Source organism: Tauraco erythrolophus, chromosome 7 (genome assembly GCF_009769465.1).
Source record: "Tauraco erythrolophus isolate bTauEry1 chromosome 7, bTauEry1.pri, whole genome shotgun sequence".
Lineage (NCBI taxonomy): Eukaryota > Metazoa > Chordata > Aves > Musophagiformes > Musophagidae > Tauraco > Tauraco erythrolophus.
Window position 1 is genome coordinate 55,959,537 of NC_141471.1, and position 20,328 is coordinate 55,979,864.

A 20,328-nucleotide genomic window follows, 5' to 3' on the forward strand; every position below is an offset into this window, starting at 1 on the left:
TGTCAGATTCTGCAGCCTCAGGGACTAGACTTCCATTCCGCAGAAAATTGTACCCCTTCCTGATATTTTACTCCCTATTCATCTCTTCAGCCTCAGCTGGTTATTTTTTCCATACCACAGGAAGAAATATATCTGACTAATCTCCTAGAGCCTTACTTGTCTGTGCCTGTATCAGAAATCTCTCTCTTTTTTGGATCGCTGGGCAATTCGAGTCCAGTCAATAGTCTTGAAAACTGGGAGAGTATAACTGATTAGGTGATAACATCTCAGCTAAAAAAAACCCAGCTGCTTCCAGCTAATTCTGAACTTTGTTGTGCTCAGATTGAAATGAAAGTCCTATTTGCCCAAAGCGTAGAATGATAGGTGGATGGTCCAGCAACATCTCTGGAGGCAAGCAGTGAGGGCATGAGGTGAACCTTGCAGCAGCAAATGGTGCATATGTCAACGTGTCTCTCCAAGAGCCTGTTAGGGTTTATGTACTTTGCTACCTCTCTGGTTACTCTGATGGGTTTATTTACAAATGAGAGTTGGTAATGGGGCACAAGCATCATTTCCATGTATATAATAGTAAGAAGTGTGATTGTTATGACTTGTATTTAAATAGACAGTTCTGATGATTCAGTTCAGTTGGATGTTGCCCTGGAGAGTCAACTTCTGCCATGAAGTTTCTTTTGTGATGCTGGGCAAGTTATCTAAAACTGAAGATTCACTACTGGGAACTGTGTGATCTTATTCTGCTTGACCAGACTGTGGTGTTTGACACATAAAGAGCAGAAGTCCTGAGCACTCAGAAATGCAGTTAGGGACTATAGGAGCTTGTATGAAAAGAAGTGTCCCGTCACGTATTGAGATGAAAAACGCAGCCCTGGGTCTCCAGAGGAGCACCAGAGTTAATTGACAAGTTTTTGTTGAAAGGTGTAGCACCCTCCTAGGAGCAGCAGTGGTCAATAATGTAGGTGAGTTATCTCGTGTGTATGGCCGTGTTTGTGACTTACTGTGAAAAATTGGTAGTTTTGAATTCATCCACATAAATTCTTGTAGAGGGCTCTCCAGAGAGTACCACATTGCAGCTTTTCAGTAAGGCTGCAGAAATCCCCTTTTCTTCCTATTCTTCTTGCTGGAATTTGTCTGGAGAATTAAGAGCTGTAAAGTGTTTAAAAATCAATCGAATTTACATGAAAAAATTAACACTAAAATGCATTGACAGAGATAACGCTGCCTTTGCACGGAAGGCAGCTGGGTATGCATATTTGATTTATTAATTCAATAAGTTTAAGAACATGTTTGTAAGGTCTGTGATCCTTTTGCATAATTTGGGCTGGTTTATTATTGTAGTTGTCACTCTTAGGAGGAAAATGAAATGGCTTATTTGGAGGCTTGGGATTCAGTGTGGTAAAATGCAGCTACACAATGTTTTATAAGTGGTGGCTATAATTAATACAATAGTCCAAGCTTAACTGTTTCTCTGAATTAAAGCTGACAACTACCTTGTTAGGAAGAGCACAGATGTAGGGAGTCGATTTTACTGACTGACTTAAAAGAAGTTTTTCCATTTTCCAAGTAGCAGATCTGCAGGAGTTGTGAAACTTTTTAAGCATGAAGTTTACATTTCAGAGTGTCAATTTGGGCTGCACATGTTTGAAATGATCCTTTTTAGATTCCCTGGTGTCACAGCAGAGCACTGGGTTTCCCAGTGAAGGGAAGCGCTGCTGGGAAACAACTTAGTTCAAGAAAGAGAAGAGCAGAATGAGGAGCTTTTTTCCGAGTTGCACTGTTTGTCCAGTATAAAGTGAGGTTTTGTTCTGAAAGGCAGTCTTAAAACGTAGTGTCTTAGGATTTTATGTTAAGTGCTGTTCCAGGAATTTATAGTAAAGATAAGCCACCGCTGCGTCCCCTTCTCTATATGACAGATGCAAGTGTCAGGCTGCCTCTTAAGTATACTGATTTAAAGCTAGAGCCATATTTTTTAATGATTATAGGATTACAAAAATCTGTTGCTCATTTAAATTAAGCTGATTTTGTGGCATTAGTTGTCTTAGTTTGGTAGAGACATTGTTTAAAAAATAAAAAATTGATAAGCTAAAAGCCATGCAACTATTGATATATTTACATTAGTGTTTTATTTTGGATCAAGAATATGCTTTAGAAGCAAGTCTCTTGATCCTGCCTATTTACTGTGCTTTGCTTTACATTGCAGAGTGGTTTTGTAATATGAAAGCTAATTTCCTTTTGGATGAAACTAAAAATGTGCTCCAGGAGTGCACATAATGCTCTCCTATTTCTAATGAGTATTTAGTCTACATGACCAGAATAGACCTAACCTGAAGTAGTTTCCCTCCCTCCCTTTCTTGCCAAAACATGTATAGTGTGAATATCGTACCTTCAGCATCAACAGTTTTGCTCTCTAGACCTGATTTTATTGTGCCATGCTACTTGCTAAAGTAGATGTAGATAGCGCTCGTAGTCAGTGAGTTGAAAGAGACGTTCACTGATAAAACCAGAATCTTGTCTTGTGAGGCAGAAGTCAATTTTCAAGAATGATTGCTGTATCAGCAAGTAAATTGCCCGTTAGGAACTGCATCTACATATCAGGTAGGAAACTACTGGTGGCGGTGTTTCAATGTCTAAAAAACAAAACCCAAACTAAGAACCACAATTAAGAAACCCTTTCAGGAAACAAGGTATGCTCCTTAGTCTGTTGGACTCATCCTCCTTAGTTTTTGTCTAATCAAACATTTACTTACTTTATTTCTGATGGAGAGGCTGAATATGTTTGGGAAGTGAATGGTAGCTCTTTAAACAAGTTCTGGATGAGATGGTCCAGCCCAACATAAAAGAAGGACATGGAGCTACTGGAACGAGTCCAGAGGAGGGCCGTGAAGATGATCCAAGGGCTGGAGCACTTCTCCTATGAGTACAGGCTGAAGGAGTTGGGGCTGTTAAGCGTGAAGAAGAGAAAGCTCAGGGGTGATGTTATTGCAGCCTTCCAGTACTTAAAGGGGGCCTACAGGAAAGCTGGAGAGGGACTTTTTACAAGGGCGTGTAGTGATAGGACAAGGGGCAATGGATTTAAACTGAAAGAGGGGAGATTTAGATTAGATAAAAGGAAGAAATTCTTCACTCAGAGGGTGGTGAGGCACTGGAACAGGTTGCCCAGAGAAGTTGTGGGTGCCCCATCCCTGGAAGTGTTCAAGGCCAGGTTGGATGAGGCTTTGGGCAACCTGGTGTAGTGGAAGGTGTCCCTGCCTATGGCAGGGAGTTTGGAACTAGATGATCTTTGAGGTGCCTTACAACCCAAACCATTCTATGATTTCAGTAAACGGGCAAGTAATTCTTCCCAGAGCAACAGTTTTGGACTTAACACCTGGGGACAGGTGCTTACTTAGCAGAAAATAGTGTAGCTTTGGTGCTGATGCCCCCAACTCCTTTATTTTAGTTTTAAAATCCCACATTCTTTATGTTTAGGTAACATCTGTGTGTGTACTGAGCATCTATTTACTTTTTTTGTAAAGACAAGGCTGAAAAAAAGGCAATATTGCTATTTGTTTAGTGGAAACTGATTCACTATTTTGGATTTTTTTTGTTTAAAGTGATATGATAGGTGGAACAAATAGCCCATTAGGACTGCACTAAAAATGCTGATGAACATCAAAGAAAAAGCTAATTGTGGTGCTACAACTGATACAGCAAAATGAAAAAAGTTTTACCAGGAAGCTTTTTGAGACTGTAGTGAGCAGTTAGAACACTTTTCCTCTGTGTGGGTTCAACACTGCGATGATTTTCTAACACTGGAGGCAGCAAAATATACCATTTAGGGTCCTTTCTCTTTCACTGATGTAAAACCAGAGTAATTCAGGTGTAATCAGTGGTGGTTTTCTATGTGAGCTTTCATTTAAGCAAGCATGTGGGCTACTTTAATAAAGTATTTTTTAAATAGCCATGTTCCTAATTTAAGGAATATCAATATTAAAACCTTTTTTCCCGAAGTGTTTGTTAAAATTGTCCACTCCAATTTGTTACGATGAATTATTTTTTTTTCTTGATGCCATAATTCCTACCTTTATAAGCTCACTTGTTAATTATCCCGTGTTAGTGACATCTGCTTCACCAATAGCAGAAGTTCTCATTTTAGCTTTTTACTTAGTAATGCTTAGTGCTACACAAGAGCCACGTTTTTCAATCTACACAGTATGTTAAGAAAAATTTTAAAGTAAAAACTGATATTTTCTGATTTTTTTTTTGTAGATTGTATTTCAATTAAATAGGATAGTTTAATGTATTAATTAAAAAAAGAACACACACACCCCCCCCCCCCCCCCCAAAACCAAGCCCCAAACCGATGACATAGCAAGTTGCTTCAGTAATTTTGCTTTGGTGATCTGTAGCAATAGCCTTATTTATCTTCACTGTAGTTCTGCATCAGTGTTATTTTGTTATGTTTGCTGGTTTCATGAACTGCTTTCTTTAGAGTTTATTAGGATAGGCTCCCACTAAATAATAACTTACATGGAATTCTTAGAATCACAATTTCAATGCTTATTCTTCTGCAGCAGAAGGAACTTCAACTGCCACATGAAGAGCTGCCTCAGCCTGTTGCGTTGCTGTGTTTTATCAATGTCACTGTTTTGGAATTGTGAAAAAATGCCTTGTCCCTTCCCACATACTCTGACATTTAGGTAGGCAGTGTCTGTTCATTTAAAAAATGAATCTGTGGGGCAGGAATTTACTGAATGATGGTGTTGGAAAAAAGCACTGCTGCTTTTTTTTTTTTTTTTCTCAGTCCCGGAAAGTGGACTGATGTGAGAGCAATGACATGAGCAGGAGGAAGTTTTCAGTAGGATCATTCAGAGTTTTCTCTCTTAAAAGCTCATTGTATATTTAGACTCCCACCTATTTGATCAGGCATATGTGTAATCCAAACCTCTGCAGTATCTTTTCAAGGGATCTTGGTTAGTAACTTATGTATCTAGATTTATTTCTACCAGTACAGAAATTTTCTGAAACAGTCTTCCAACTTTTCAACTTTCTCGATTAACTTAATGAAATACTTGACTAATGGTAAAATCCCTCTGCCCTGTACTACCTGTTGCTTTCCTCCTTCTTCCTCTGTGCCAAGCCTGCCTCTTTGTGGAGGATGCTTGACAGATCATTGGAAGGGAAAGGACTGGCTCCTCTTCAGGCAATCAGTAAAACACAAATACCAAACAACAAACCAAAACATGAATTGCTTAGTGGAAGCCCCTTTCTGTGGTTGAGGCTCTGACTTTAGAGTCATAATTGGTTAGCACCTTGAGGCATGCTGGTGTCTTAGCACAGCGTATCCCCCCCATTGTGTGTTACTGCTTACATCGTTTCACAAAGACTGGGAACAGTAGTGATCTTGCTCAGAGGCCCTCTTGTTTGAAGCAGTGAAAGCTTTTTCCCTCTTGGGAAATTCAATAGCCAGGAACCTCACAGTATGCAAAATAACTTCTAGCGATATTGTTCTACCACTGAAAGGAAACAAAGAAGGGCCATATATTATTTTACTGGCTACCAGAGAAAAGGTTGTCTTTAAAAATGTATATGCTTTTGCATATGCTTTATGACAGACATACATCCTGACGACTGGCATGTGACAAGGGGAAATCAACAAAAAATGCATAATGATATTATAAATATTTATAGAATAGCTAGATGAGTGTAATATGACAGGGAGAAGCCAAGAAGGCTTTTAGAATAGCAAATATGTGCTCTAAAATATACTGGAATTCTTCTGAGTGAGTTAAAATGGGGTAAAAGCCATTGGATAGGCTGTCAGAGATGTTCACAACACCTTTGATTAAAGTCCTTTCTAAGCAACCATGAGAAAAACTTCGTTAAAGAAGTGCTGCTAAATAAAAGTTGGAAAGCAGAGAAGGGAAAAAGTTTTCAGAAAGGATGTTATTCACTGGTGGTCCCATGGGGACTTGTGGGGATTGTTGATTCATTTACAACCTAGGAAAGTAAGGAAATGGTTCTCTCTGTTTCCAGCAGGATTAAAATGATACAGCTTTATCCAAAGACTAGGAATTTTCCAAGCCTGTTAAAAGATTTTTTTTTTTAAATTATATTTTTGCATATAACTGGCTGTTGGTGTACTTATGCATCTGTTAGTACATATGCCTGTAAGACTGCAAGATTTATAAGCAGTAAATAGGAAAACAAGTGGATAAGACTGGGATGGACAAATTTAGTTCCCTTGATGCAAGTAAAACTTTCCTGTAGTCATCCTTCTGTCCTGTCCTGTAAAGTCAGGCCTTGCTGTGTGACTAATTCCTCTACAAGAGGACTTATGTTGTGGGACTTGGCTCCATTCATCCTCTGTGATGTAAACATCAAGAATAAGCTGGAGGTTTTGTATGGAAGAATTTATTCTTGTGCTGCAGATGGCTGAATTTGCTCAGTCGGCAAAAGCTGCAAGAAAAGTACATAATGAAAGAGAAAATTACAGTAAAAATGGAAGAAACTATGCAAGAGAGCAACTTGTTCTGTCTGTAACAAAAGGCCAACAAAAGCTTCCTCAGTGGACATATCTATATCTGGGGACAGGTTATTTTCGGTGCTGAATTCTTGCTTACAGACTTCTTCCCATTAGTCCAAACAGAGCACAATTTTGTTAATGGTTGGGTCAGAGTGCTAATTATCTTTGTGAAAAATGGATGGGCAGACAGTCCAGGAGATAGATGCTTCCTAATTTGTTAAGGGCTTTTAAAGATAAATGGCCTTGAAGTAGATTTGTTTTCAAACGAGTATCCAGTAGAGTGCTCAGAGCAGTGGCACAATGAGCTCTCATCAGTTTTTCTCAGTGATGGATGTCGCATGTTCTGTCTGTTGACGTGGTCTTTGCCATCAGAAGTCTCAATTTATTAATAGTTTTTAGGGCAATGGTTGTAAATTATTGCAGCCCAATTTTATCACTGTTTTACATCTACCGAGGACTGAGCCCTTTGTGCAGCTTTGTATTAACTCAGTGAGCACCATTAAAATATTGACATTTAGGCTTGTTTTGGTAGTACCATTAATCATGGCATTTTATCATGCATTAATTGCAGTGGCTTGAAATGACTGGAAGGTTCACTTTTCTAAAAGCAGTAGAAACAATAATTTCCATTTCTTCACTTTTTCAGCCCATAACTATGCTTAAAAAAAACCCAAACAAACACCCAACCCAAAACACACAAAACCTCCCTCCTAATTATGTATGCTGGGGACATGTACCTCTTTGCTGCTTTGCAACAACTGAAGAAGAGCCAGCAGCTCTTACGGGTGTCACTGCAAGCTCTTGGAAGTGTCATCTCTGAAAATCAGCCTCTGAAGTCTTGGTGTGGACACCTACAGCTTGGCTTCCAAAACATAACTTAATATGTAACAAGAGTCCTCCTGATGCTAAAAAAGCTAAAAATCTGCTGCCTTTTCATATGCTGTTATGGCTTAAGGTTTAAAACAGACACAGAAATGCCTTTTGTGATTCACCAGCAGGAACAGGTTTATAGCACCCCTCTCAATTTGTGTTATCGTGTCAGTAAAAGAACCTGTGATGTTTGCTGCCTCTCTTCAGTGGAGGGCACCACTAGATGATTATGTTTAATACAAGGAGCTGGCAGCCTTTTTCACTTAACCATCATTAGGAGATCTGCTACTGAGGTTTCATTTTGTGAGGCAGCTGGAAATTGGCACTTAGTTTGAATATATTGTTTCCTACCTTTCTCTTAAAGTTCAAGGACAGGGCAAAACTGTTCAGACTATGCAAAGAAAAAAAGGATTTTCTCACTTTCCTTTGTTTACTTGGTCCTCTGACCTCTCCATTCTTTTCTAAGTAAATTTATTCCCTAAGCAAACTTATTCCCCTGTATATACATGAATTAGAGAGAAGTGGGAACCATGTGAGCAAAGATGCAAGTGGAAGACATGAGGGAAAGTATTTGAAAGCACCATGCAGAAGAGAGCTGTGATAAACATGTAGACTTTTTACTGGAGTAAAAATTATCTAGGTCTTCGGTAGTGTTTCTCTTGATACTTACAAAGGAGGACAATACTGTTAATTCTGTTTTAGGGCACTGAGACATAGAACGGGTCAGTGGAGAAACCCTAAATCACTTGAAAGGCGAGATGCAGAATAGTGCTGTCCCAGTCTCCCAACTCTCACTTCATGCTCTTAACTATGTGTTTCACTCATTATTTTGAAGATTGTCCCCTCCTTACTCGCACCCCAAGATATTCCTGCACCTTCAGAACTTTCATCACCTGTATTTTCCCTGGTAACATCATACAGCTTAAGCCACAGCTTCACCTGTAGCCTTCTGCCTCCTGCTCTATTAGATCTGCTCAAAAGCCCAAAAGACTTTATAGTGATAGAGGGTTTTCTTTTTTCAGTTACAGTGGCTTCTTGTGACCAAATAATAGTTCATTAACCTGATTGCCTAAGGATATCAACCTCCGGGGAAACTCGTATTCCTGTATGACTGGCAAGATAATTAGGAAGTGAAATAATGCAGATCCCACCCCAGGCAACTGTCATAAGATTTATGTATTTACTCTTTGAAACCGAAGTGTATCATAGCGTAAATCCTTTTATTTTAAGACTTTTATATTTGTAGGTTTATTATCGACCTTTACAATGGACATATTACTAGGACAGGAGGCTTTAGGAGCCCAATCAAGTTGGATCCATTCAGGTTGCTGGTAAATCCACTGAAACTTTTAGCCTGCAGTATCATCTAGATAACACAGGCTAAAGTTCACTTTTGCTTTTACTAGCTTTGATTTTAGGCTCCTTGGGCATGGCCTTTCATTCTGTATTTGTAAAGTATCTACCACAGTTAAAGCTTCTACATGATACAAAAACATAGGCACAGAAGCCACCGATTGCAGCAAGAGTTCTGCATCCACCAAGAGAGTGGAATATTGGACCTAGATTAGAGGCAGCTTCATACAGAGTCAGCTACAGCCTTCCCTGTTAACGGAGGCCAGGGCAAAGCTCGTATCAGAAAATGCTGCATCCAGGAGGTAGCAGCAAGTGGGAGATTAAACGCGAGAGCGCTGTATAGATTCCTATAGATCCTGTTGAGGATAGCCTTCACTGGGTAAAAGTCACTTATAGATTAAAAGTTTAGCAAAACCTTACCAAGTAAAAGGTGTCTAATGAAGTTCTGGCAGCTTCTCTATCTGAAAATGATGAAACCTGAGAAGCAAGGAAATTAGTGGAGTTGCTGTGAGGTTGTTGGATTAAAATTAATATGACAAAATCAAAATGAAAAAGAAGGAAAAAAATCAATATTCTTGCTAATAGCAATCAACATTTATCTTGCAGGAAACCTGAAGTTTTGTCTTCTGATTCTGAACCAGCCTTTCAACAAAGGTCATTTTCATTGTCTGTGGAGCAAAGGTAATAATAACTTACATACATCTTCATTTGCTTATTTACTTAGCTGCTACCCAGCAAATGTACTTCACGTCCGTTGAATTGCAATGTGGCAATTTCCTCTTAACTACAACAACCTTCTGGTGAGGGTGTGAGTTGGCAGAATGTGTCCCTTGTTGCTGAATGCAGCAAATGAGCTGATTATGCAAATTCTGCATCTCTGCATTGCTTACGTCAGTGGGAACTTTATGGACTGATCTGTGTAAGACTGTAGCTTTTCAAAGGCATCTTAGGAATGATCATTGTGTTGCTGACAAAGTGTAGTAGATCAATGGTGCATATAAGAGTCTGGAAGTGAGCATTCCTTTAAAGGTCATCAGTGAAATGTGTTAATTTTAATCAAAATAAAATGAACCGTGTAGATACTGTGTTGTGAAAGCAGTGGGAATCTGTGCATATCAGAAATATGCAAATCAGATTTCACTACCTCTTTGTTTAATATGCTTAGTGTTAATCATCATCTCTGGTATGATAGCTGCAGATTTACTGACATTTTTGTAGAGATACGTAAATCTTTACAAGCTTGGAGCTATTAATTCCTCTGGTGCAGAAGCGTAGTCCTTCAAAAGCTTTCTGGCAAACCACAGGACCTGTCTCTAACTTGTTACCAGGCTGGGAACCTTGCAGAGAGATTCCTCTTAGCTGACTGGGGTGCATAGAGCTATTTGATTTTACCATAGGCTTAAGGGCTGGCAGGGGGCAGCTGTGCTATTAAAAGGAATTGGAGTAAGGGATGAAGTGGGCGGGATGTATTCATAGCACTTAATTTCAGTAAACCTAAATTAGGTGCCTGTGTAGGCAGAGGAGTGAGAAAAGAAGGAATAGACTTGCACAGGATGATTCAACGCATCTGGATGGGTACTGTGCCTCAAACAGGCTCTCTTTCACTTGCACCATCAGCAAGAAATGGCAGCAAGAAGTGCTCAGTTGAAGGGCTGCCCAGTGTATTTTCTAGATGTGACTCTACATATTTTCATTTTTTTTATTTAAAAAGATACGCTGAAAGACATATTCTGTATTAAATAGTAAAGGGAAGAAGGATAGGTGTTTTGATCTTATTTCCTTGTCCCACCTTTCCTGTGTTTTCAGAGTGGAGATGAAAAAAGAGACAGCAAACCAGACCTGCAGTTACTGAATGGCAGCATTTATCGTCTTGTAGTACCTTGCATGTATCACTTTTATGCTGTATTCTGTTAATTAGACTTTTTTTGTCTGTCCTTTGAAATTTTAAGTCTTCCTCTTGCAACCAAACCTGTGCAAGGCGACCCTTGGGGCATGGAGTGCTTCTTACGGTAACACTAATGGGTCCTTAACTGCAGTACTTGAGTGAAGGGTTGGGATAAGCTGAATAAAATTGAGTAGTCCACAGACTGTCTTGCTTGAGACAACCTCAATGGATTCCTGTCCTCGGAGCATAACTGTGTTGAAAGCAATTACTGGTGCTGTGAAAAGTTTTTCTGAGTCTGTGAAAGTTAAGAGCAGAAGTCCTATTTAAGCTAATAAGACTTTTGCTGGTAGGTTACTTCCAGAAATAGGTGGATATTTTCTAAGTAAAATGACAGAGGAAGGTGGTGACATAGTGAAGCTGAGATGTTTTTCTTGAAAGCTGTCAGCTTCAGTAAACCTCAGAGAATCCAGGACAAGGTTTTGGCAATGCCTGTGTATCGGATTTGTGTGGCAAGGTTTTGGTACCGGAGGGGCTACAGAGGTGGCTTCTGTGAGAAGCTACGAGAAGCGTCCCTCATGTCCAACAGAGCCAATGCCAGCTGGCTCCAAGATGGACTCACCACTGGCCAAGGCCGAGCCCATAAGCGATGGTGGCAGCATCTCTGGGATAACGTATTTAAGAAGGGGAAAACGTTGCTGCACAAGAGCAACGGCACCCAGAGAGAGGAGTGAGAATATGTGAAGGAAACAACTCTGCAGATACCAAGGCCAGTGAAGAAGGAGGAGGAGGTGGTGCTTCAGGCACCAGAGCAGAGATTCCCCTGCAGTCTATGTTGAAGACCACGATGAGGCAGGCTGTGCCTCTGCAGCCTATGGAGGTCCATGGTGGAGCAGAGATCCACCTGCAGCCCATGGAGGACCTCATGTTGGAGTAAGTGGATGCCTGAAAGGAGGCTGTGACCCTGTGGGAAGCCCATGTTGGAGCAGGCTCCTGGCAGGACCTATGGACTCATGGAGAGAGAGTAGCCCACGCTGGAGCAAGTTTGCTGGCAGGACTTGTGATCCCACAGGTGACTTGCACTGGAGCAGTCTGTTCCTGAAGGACTGCACTCTGTGGAAGGGACCCATGCCAGAGCAGTTCATGAAGAACTGCAGCCTGTGAGAAGGACTCATGTTGGAGAAGTTGGTGGAGGACTGTCTCCTGTGGGAGGGGACCCCAGGCTGGAGCAGGGGAGGAGTGTGAGGAGTCCTCACCCTGAGGAGGAAGGAGCGGCACAGGCAAGGTGTGATGAAGTGATCACAACCCCCATTGCCTGTCCACCTGTGCTGCTGGAGGGAAGGAGGTAGAGTATTTAGGAGTAAAGTTCAGGCTGGCAAGAAGGGAGGGGTGGAGGGAAGGTATTTTTAAGAGTTGATTTTATTTCTCATTCTCCTCCTCAGATTTGATTAGTAATAAATTAAACTAATTTCCCCAAGTCAAGTCTTGTTTTGCCAGTGACGGTAATTGCTGAGTGATCTCTCCCTGTCTGTATCTCGACCCATGAGTCTTTTTGTCATGTTTTCTCTCTCCTGTCCAGCTGAGGAGGGGAGTGATAGAGTGGCTTTGGTGTGGGCACCTGGTGTTCAACCACAGGCAAACCACCACAGCCTGACGGCCAATCCTAGTGGAATACTGTAGGCTTCAACAATCTTGTGCCTCCTGGATCTTGCTTCTGAAGGAGTCTCAACAGAGGGACTGTTGCAGGACTAGTAGAAGCTGGGGGTTTTGTTATGTGAACTGAAGTTCTGAGATGCTGAAACATCCTTAGAATCAGTGCTTGATGACCAGCTGTGTATGTTTGAGATTTCATAAAGGAGTGATGAGAAGGAAACAATGGGGCTATTGGTCCATAGAATATTGCCAGCTATGCAAACTGGGGGGCAGAAAGGGAGAGAAAAATGCAGAAGGGGAAAAAAAAATAATGAACTGACTTCTCCAAGTTACAGCAATCTTGGGTGTTATACCAAGTATAGAATGCTGAGACATAAGTGTTATTTTCAAGTAGGTTGTGTCTTAGCAAAATAACTTGTTTCATTAGTCTTGTCACTTTAGCTTCAAGTAAAAATGAAGGTGTGATGTGATATGTCCTGAGTTTAAAAAAAAAAAGACACAAAACCACATGGATAAGTGTGGCTATTCTAGGCTAAAATCATCCCAGGTGTAACTCCTCTTGACCTCAAGAAAAAGTGTTTGCAGCTAATTAGCCTTTGTCTTATTACAGACTTGTATGAAATCTATTTTTACTGACATACTTTGGAAAGAACTATTTCAGTGTGTACAAGTTTGCATGAACTTCCTTCCTTGTGCTTTCTGAAGGACACTGAAATCTGATTTCTTCACTTCCAGGGGACAGCTTTTCCTACTCTTACCATACAAGCTGGATAAGTGATATTAGTGAGGTAGTATAAGCTAAAGACTACCATAATTTCAGACTATTGTATTTATTGCTGTAGTAAACAAATGTAGAACATGTTTCCTTTGTGTTGTGTACAATCATACAGTATTCACAGAATCATAGAATGGTTTGGGTTGGAAGGGACTTTAGAGATCATCTAGTTCCAATCCCTCTAGCGCTGTCTGAAAGACAGGATGGATGAAATGCTGGAGAAGGGATAGTTTTCAAAAGCAGGATGAAGAATAATGTGGTGGAAGCCACTGGTAGTTCACTGAAGGATTTATTGGGTTGGGTATAGTGGGGAGGGGACAAACCAGGTGGCAAGAGACATTAAAGAGAATAGGTCCGTAGAGGGGAATAGGTAAGGGAAGAAAGTTTCACAGTATGCAAAGCTGATATATAAGGACACTGAGTATGGGAAGGTGAGTTGAATGCAGAGGGTTGGGAATGGACTATGAGAAAGCATAAGGCTGGGTACTTCAGCCAAATCCATCGAAAGTGCTTTGACTGCAGCTGTTAATGCAGCTGTTTTTACCAGTGGAACTTGTACAGCTTCCCTTGGAGTCCTTATCCTAATTATGGAAAACATGTAGAAGAGACAGGGCCCTGCTTTTCTCCGAGCTGTACGGTTTTATGTCCGGGACGTTCCTAGAAGGAAGGCTGGATCCGGTGGGGTCTTACCTTAATAACCCTGTCAACACAGCCTAAGTGCCTGCTTGTATTTCAGTGATGTTTCTAGCTCCTGATTTGAACCCCGTTCAACAAAAAAATAGGTAGGGTAAAAAAATCCAGTTTGCATTAGTCTCTAGAGCTACTTTGCAATTGGTTTCAAATGTAAATATATCTTTAATAGAAATGACTCTGAGTTGGAAGTCTGAAGGTGTCTCTACATTAAGTTTGAAAACTACGGTGGCCCAGGTTTTAATGGCTGAAAACAGAAGGGACTTTCTAGAGAGTAAATGAAAGTTTCTGGTATTTTGATTCTGGCCTTTGAAATCTCTTTAATCAGAAATTCAGTGACTTATTTATGCCAAGAGTTTCAGCAATGCCTAGTGATCGCAAGTGCTTGTGTTTTCTTGATGTCTCCCTAGTAAAGTATCAGAAAAGGGGCAGAATTTTTGCAATGCTAAGAAATTACCTCTGTAAAATTGTCTCAAGTTCAGGATCTGAAAGTTGTTTCTTGTTTCTGAAAATATTGCCCCTGCAAACTGTACTACTCAGATGATTCAGGATTGTCTTCATGTCCTCGCTTGATGGTAGCATGCTAAATGGCGGCGCATCGTAGAGTACTTTCTGTTCTTAAATGTTAACAATGACGGCTGTAAAGAGCAAGAAGTTATGATCAGAAAAATAAGATTATTATTTCAAGAATCAAGAATAAAATGGCAACATTCTTCAGCAATCTGATGAAGTTCCCATCAGTGCTGTATTTCTGGGAATGTGTCATGGTTTGATGTGGGGGGGGGCAGAGGTTCTGGTGGCAGGAGAGGGACTTTGCTCCCTCTGACCTCCCTGGTTTTGGAACTGGGTTAGACTTGGTTCTGGCCACCAGATCGGACTGACATCCCCCTTGGGGTTGAGCCAATCAGCGCCTCTGTGAATTGCCCTATTTAAGTCAGGACAAAGGAACCAGAAAAGGTGCTTTGCCCAGGATCAAGGAGAGAAGGGAGGAGGGCACTGCCCCCGCTCCCTGGCTCTCGGCCAGGCAGCTGCCTGCGTCGGGCCGGTGCCGCCCACGGAGAATGGCGGTGGCGGAGCCGGCTGGGGAACTCGGGGGCACCCCATTCCCGGGGTGCCCACTGGGCTGAGTTCACCTGGAGAGGACTGAGATCTGAGAGAAACAGCCGCATCGACAGCAGGTCAGTGAGGATGGAGCGGGAGGAGGTGTGCCGGAGCCGAGTTTCCCCTGCGGCTGGTGGTGAGACGGCAGGTGGCCCCCTGCAACCAGGACGGCCTCGGTGGAGCAGAGACCCACTCACAGCCCGTGGGGAGAAGATGCCTGAGCCTGAGGATGGTCGTCTTGGGACACACGACAAGGCAAAGAGGCATCTGGAGTCTGCATGACGACCCATGCTGGCGCGAGTGGCTACAACTCCCTAAGAATCCAAGACTGTGGTAAAGCCTACACTGGGGCAATCTGTGGGGAAGGATTGTTTCCAGTGGGCTGGACTCACACTGGAGAAGTTTGTGGATTTTTTCCTCGTGGGTAGGGAATCCACTGGAGCAGGGAAAAGGGTGTAAGGACTCCTTCTCCTTTAAGAAAGAAGCAGCAGTAACAGCACGGAATGAACTGACCTGCACTCCCCCAGTCCCTGCTCCCTGCGCCGCTGAGGGAGGAGGTAGAGCCGGGAGGAAAAGGAAAGGGCGGAGGGGGGAGAAAGGTGTGGGTTTAAAGATCAGGCTTTGTATCTTTTTATCCTCTCAAGTAACCAGTTTTGTTTCCCTTTGTCCTTTTAAGTAACCATCAATAAATTGTTTTGCTTTTAAGAAAGCCCAGTCTGTTTTACCCGGGACCATGGTTGGTGGGTGCTCCCTCTGTTCTTGTCTCAACCCTCAGTCCCTTTATTATATTTTTCTCCTCTCCACTTTACTGGAGAAGGAGAGACTGTGAGTTTTAGTTGCTGGATCAGCCTAAAACCATGACAGAATGGCAGGTCTGTTAAATAGCATCTTCGAATTCGCTTGTGGAGAAAGGCATTTTACAATTGTTTTTTTTTCCTTATGAGTAGATGTTCTTATATCCGTGGGTTTACAGATAAATACAGTTGCAGAATTAAAATATTGATTAATACAGTTCTGCTTGGCTGAAGACTTAGACTTGTGCTTTATGGTAAGAAAACATGTCCAATGATATTTTTCAGTTCTTAGAATGGTTGTGATACGTTAGCCACTGTACCTTCCTCAGAAGGATTGTGATCTTTTTCTGCAAATAAAGACTTTCTGTGAAAGCTTTTAATCAAACAGAACATGTTGAACTACTTTCAATATTAGCCATTCGTACTACAAAATGTCCTCGACTGATCTACTAGAATAAGCCATCAACATCCTTTTGGAATGGGCTGACTGAATCCTGACTCATGGGATGGGCATTCAATGTTGGATAAGCAGATGGGAAGGGAGACATCTATGAGATTGGGCTGCAAAAATGTCTGTCCTTCAGGAGTGCTTCCCCAAATAGTCTCTTTCATGGACCTTCCTTTTCAGTGAAGAATTTTGGGGTCTAGCTATGTCTCCTTATTGTGCTGCCCTACTAACCATTTCTCGATATGCATATCGCATAGGCATCTTAGGACACTTTGTAGATCCCGAACACAGAGGAACTCCAGAAAGAGTGTTGCTCACCCTAGAGATTTCAGCTCTATATTTTGGGGGGGTCAGTATACTGAGATAGCAGGAAGCAGGCTTCCACAGCAGCAGTGCAATAACGCAAATCCAATCTGTGCTGGGTTGTCTTCATGTAAACAGTGTTTTCTTACACTACATCTGTTGCGATTGCTTATCCATAAATTGAGTTTTTCAAGTTTCCACCTCTATCAATACCCGTTTTACAACAATCAAAGTGCCTATTGGATTTTAAATAGTATCTTTAATGTGATGCAACTTTCCTGTCAAGGTCAGCCTACTGTTTGGTGAAAACACTGCTAATGAAGGGATTGTTAGCACCTGGAGGTGACTGCGAATTACAAAATATCTCCTCTTCCCAAGTAATCAAGTAAGGAAAGATGCTAATTTGTATCATGAATTTCAGAGTCATCTGTCTTTGAATGCCACATGCTGCCATGCGTTTTATGTTCCGTATGCTTTTGTCTGCAATATAATTGGTGATTGATATTTTGAGTGTCTTCTGTTAAGGTCCAAGAGCTGTGTATAAAGGTAAATAAGATATAAATACATGTGGTGATGCAAGGCTCGGGTAAATATACTGAGGGGAAGGCAACAGATTAGTTGGAACAGTTTGAATGTCTCAGAGCAGAGAAAAGGGTATTGTAGTTTAGTAACACGAGTGAAATAACCTGACTTTCCCTGGTGCCTTTTTTCTTCTCCATGATTAATACCTTTTCCTCCATTGTCCGTAGTGGTTCAACTCACCTACACTTCTGGAGTTATTGGTATCTGCAGCCATTCACTTGCCCTCTTACCTGTCAGCAACAAACTTGCCTTGTTGGCATATGGTGTGCTTTTTTCCTTACCTTTTATTTTCATTTCTAGCTGAACTTACTTGTAATATATCTCAAATTTGTACTAGACCCAGAATTGGCAGCTGGCATAAAACTTGAGTGAATTTAGAGCAGCTACTATTAATAAATAGGAAAATGTTCATAAAAATGGTGATTGGGATGTCGCATGGACTTGTATTCTTTATTGCACTTTCCAGCAGGCATCCAGACTAGCAGTAACTCTTCCCGCTGGCCTCAGCTAAACTACTCTGTTCTCCCCTGAGTAATATTAGACTCCTGATAAGTCAACAATGAAGTTCATTTTTCCACGTTTGAATCAAAACAGGAACGTAAGTTCTAGTTTGTATTTATTAACTTAAATTTGCTGTTCTGTGCCACTCAATTTAGATTTAAACAATATTTTGTTCTGGTGGCGTGCCTGTTGTTGAACTGCTTACAGTGGGTTAACGTCCTTCAACTACAGGAGTCTTGAGAGAAGTTGTTTCAAGTGTTCTTGAGGGTAGGAAATCTATGATGTACTTAAGAACAAGAAAATCTGGCCATGATTTGGGCTGGCTAGCACCATGCTTTAAGCTTGGAAACAAAGTAGTATCTAGATCTTACGATATGCAGTAGTTTGCACTAGCACTAGCAAGGATTTTGGGAAGAGAGCTTTTCTAAACCAAGCTTTGCCCATGACTCAGTATATAAGCTTGACCTCTACCAGATTTCCAGGGATAAACTGGAGGTTTACATTTATCTTCATAAAACTAAGCTTAAAAGTCCAGAGATAGAGTAAAATTCTCTGATTTGTGACATGTATATTGTTAGTGCCTTTCTGACGCTACCTCTTGAGAGGTAGCCTAGGTGTGTGGACATTTTGAAAAGTAGTTCTCTATTGTTTTTTGCAAGTTTTTAGATTGTTATTGGCAAAGGTGAGAACAGAGCTGATCTTCCAGGCCTTTTGCACAGTTCAAGTTCCCTCACCATAGTAGTTGCTGTGATAGAGTGAGGTCTTTAGGTAAAATCTAAGACATGCTAGGCTACTCTTTTTGTCGTTGATTATAATTCTCTGCAAATACAGCAAATGAAATTCTGAGATATAAAAGGAATTTTTATTTGTTTAATGGATTTGAGATTTCATTTGAAAAATGGAAAAAATGAGTAATTAAAATCCCCCTCTGTGATGCTTTGAAAAGCTAAACCCCACTGAGCTGAAGTTCAGAGTACCAGGACAATAGAGAATTACTTTGAAGTACCAGTGAAAAGCATAACAGATGATTACAGCACAAGAGAAAAAATAGGAGGTTATTACAGTTCTTTTTTCTATGGAGCTGGGATGCAAATCCCATTAGGGGAGTTCTATTGTCACAAGATTTGCTATATAGAAGCCTTTGATAGTGTCGTACTATATATCTGGTTACCATGATGTTTCCCAGAGGACAGTTGAAAGAAGGAGCTTTGGAAAATATTGTCAGGAGGATGCCTTAGAGCACCCCAAGCAGAAAGGGAAGTGTGATTAATAGCTCATTTTGTTAGTGATTCAACAAGAGAAATGGTCCTGGGAGTGAACGTGGGGATCAGGGGTGAATGCATGAGGTTAGTATAAGTAAGACTTGAGACAGAAAAGAGCAGGTTCTTAATCCCCTAAAAGGAGCACTTGGATTTCCACTGCCTCAAGCAACACAGTGAGAAGTGTTTAAAAAGATTGTTTTTCTGGGAGTCACTACAGGGCAAAAGTATTATTTTCATAGCTATAGCTTAGCACGAATCCACTACTAGGGTAAATATGTAAGGTCTTGTAAAAGATGGATGTTATCTAGAGTTGCTGACATCAGGATCTTCTCACTGGCTGTGATGGCCTTTGGATCAAACCATTGTGTTACAGACTTCCTTATTCTCTTACTCCAGGGTTGCCTTAAGGCAGACAAACCTGTACTGGTACAAACACCTCACCGTTAATCTTGGTCCAGTGGTTATTTCAAATGGTGATTGCTTTTTAAAAGTGGATCTCCTCTTTTTAAATTTACATAAATCTAGTTATGTTTCTAGCCCTTGAATTTTAAAAGTTTTGATTACTTTATTACCATGATTGTAATAATGAGTAACTCAGCCAGTGAGCAGTTCAACTCTCCTGTAATAAGCTGAGACTATGCTAGTATTTAATGGTTGCTTGGCTGATGGAGTGTGCATCCTTCACTGTATTCACTGCCTGAAGGGACGTCAGTAGTTTGACAATATGGTTGCTGGGTTGCTGGTTTTCTCATCTAAATGATTTACGTAATGTCTTGTGCTCACTCATGTTATCAAGTATTAAAATTTAACTTTAAATTCATGTAAGTCAGAAAATAGCTAGCTTTTCTGCTCTACTTATCATCTCTGCTCATTTGTACAGGTATGCTGTTTTGTTAGATTTTTAGCATTACATAAATGTGTTTGCATTTTGAAAACAGCATAGTGAGATTTTTTTTAATACGTAATTGGTTAGATGACATGACGTACCATTTAAGTTCTAAAATGATTGATGGACTTGTGTAAAAGTTTTCCCTGTGATCCTTTCTGGTTATGTTAACTACCTTCTATAGTGTCACTACTTCAAAGCTTCTTTAATGTATTTTGGTGTTAAGTTATTCAAAATGTTCTCTGTGTGAGACACGTGCAGATGTGTTTTGTTTGAGTTTGGGATCATGAGTGTTGTTTATTCCTAGGCAAAGACCAGAGTTTTTCAAGAGTTAATGGAGGTCTGGGCTCCTCACTATGTACCTAGTTGGAGACACTGAGAATTTGAGTAAGAAGGAAATAGACCTTATTGATACCGAATAAACAGTTAAGCCTGATGACTTCACTGTGATCTTTCTTACGCTTTACATACCGAAAGCAAGTGATCAGGTGCTTTACTGGATTTGGTGTGGACTGCATCTTCTTGGGATGAGCCAAAGGAGCTATGTTAATTACATTATCTGAGCTCAACAAATTATAAGAATGATTTGAGGATTTTCTGAATTTATTTTACTTTGTTTCCTCTGCTATAAACGTGTTAATATATGGGATAGAGCATGGATGTTCAGCTACTGAACATCCATATTAGTTGAACAGTTCCATATTAGAACTTCGATGTATTGGTTGG

The 20,328-nt window shown here is 40.8% G+C and overlaps 1 protein-coding gene across 1 annotated transcript in view; it reads left to right on the plus strand.

Annotated features, from left to right (window-relative positions):
- The first annotated feature begins 7,233 nt into the window (after positions 1 to 7,233).
- The window catches only part of TPK1 (thiamin pyrophosphokinase 1), a 252,862-nt gene continuing 239,767 nt past the window's right edge, over positions 7,234 to 20,328 (plus strand). The window contains exons 1-3 of the mRNA XM_086615174.1: positions 7,234 to 7,343; positions 8,619 to 8,731; positions 9,332 to 9,406. Of these exons, the coding sequence (XP_086471300.1) occupies positions 7,234 to 7,343; positions 8,619 to 8,731; positions 9,332 to 9,406 (298 nt within the window). The remainder of the gene's footprint in view (positions 7,344 to 8,618; positions 8,732 to 9,331; positions 9,407 to 20,328) is intronic.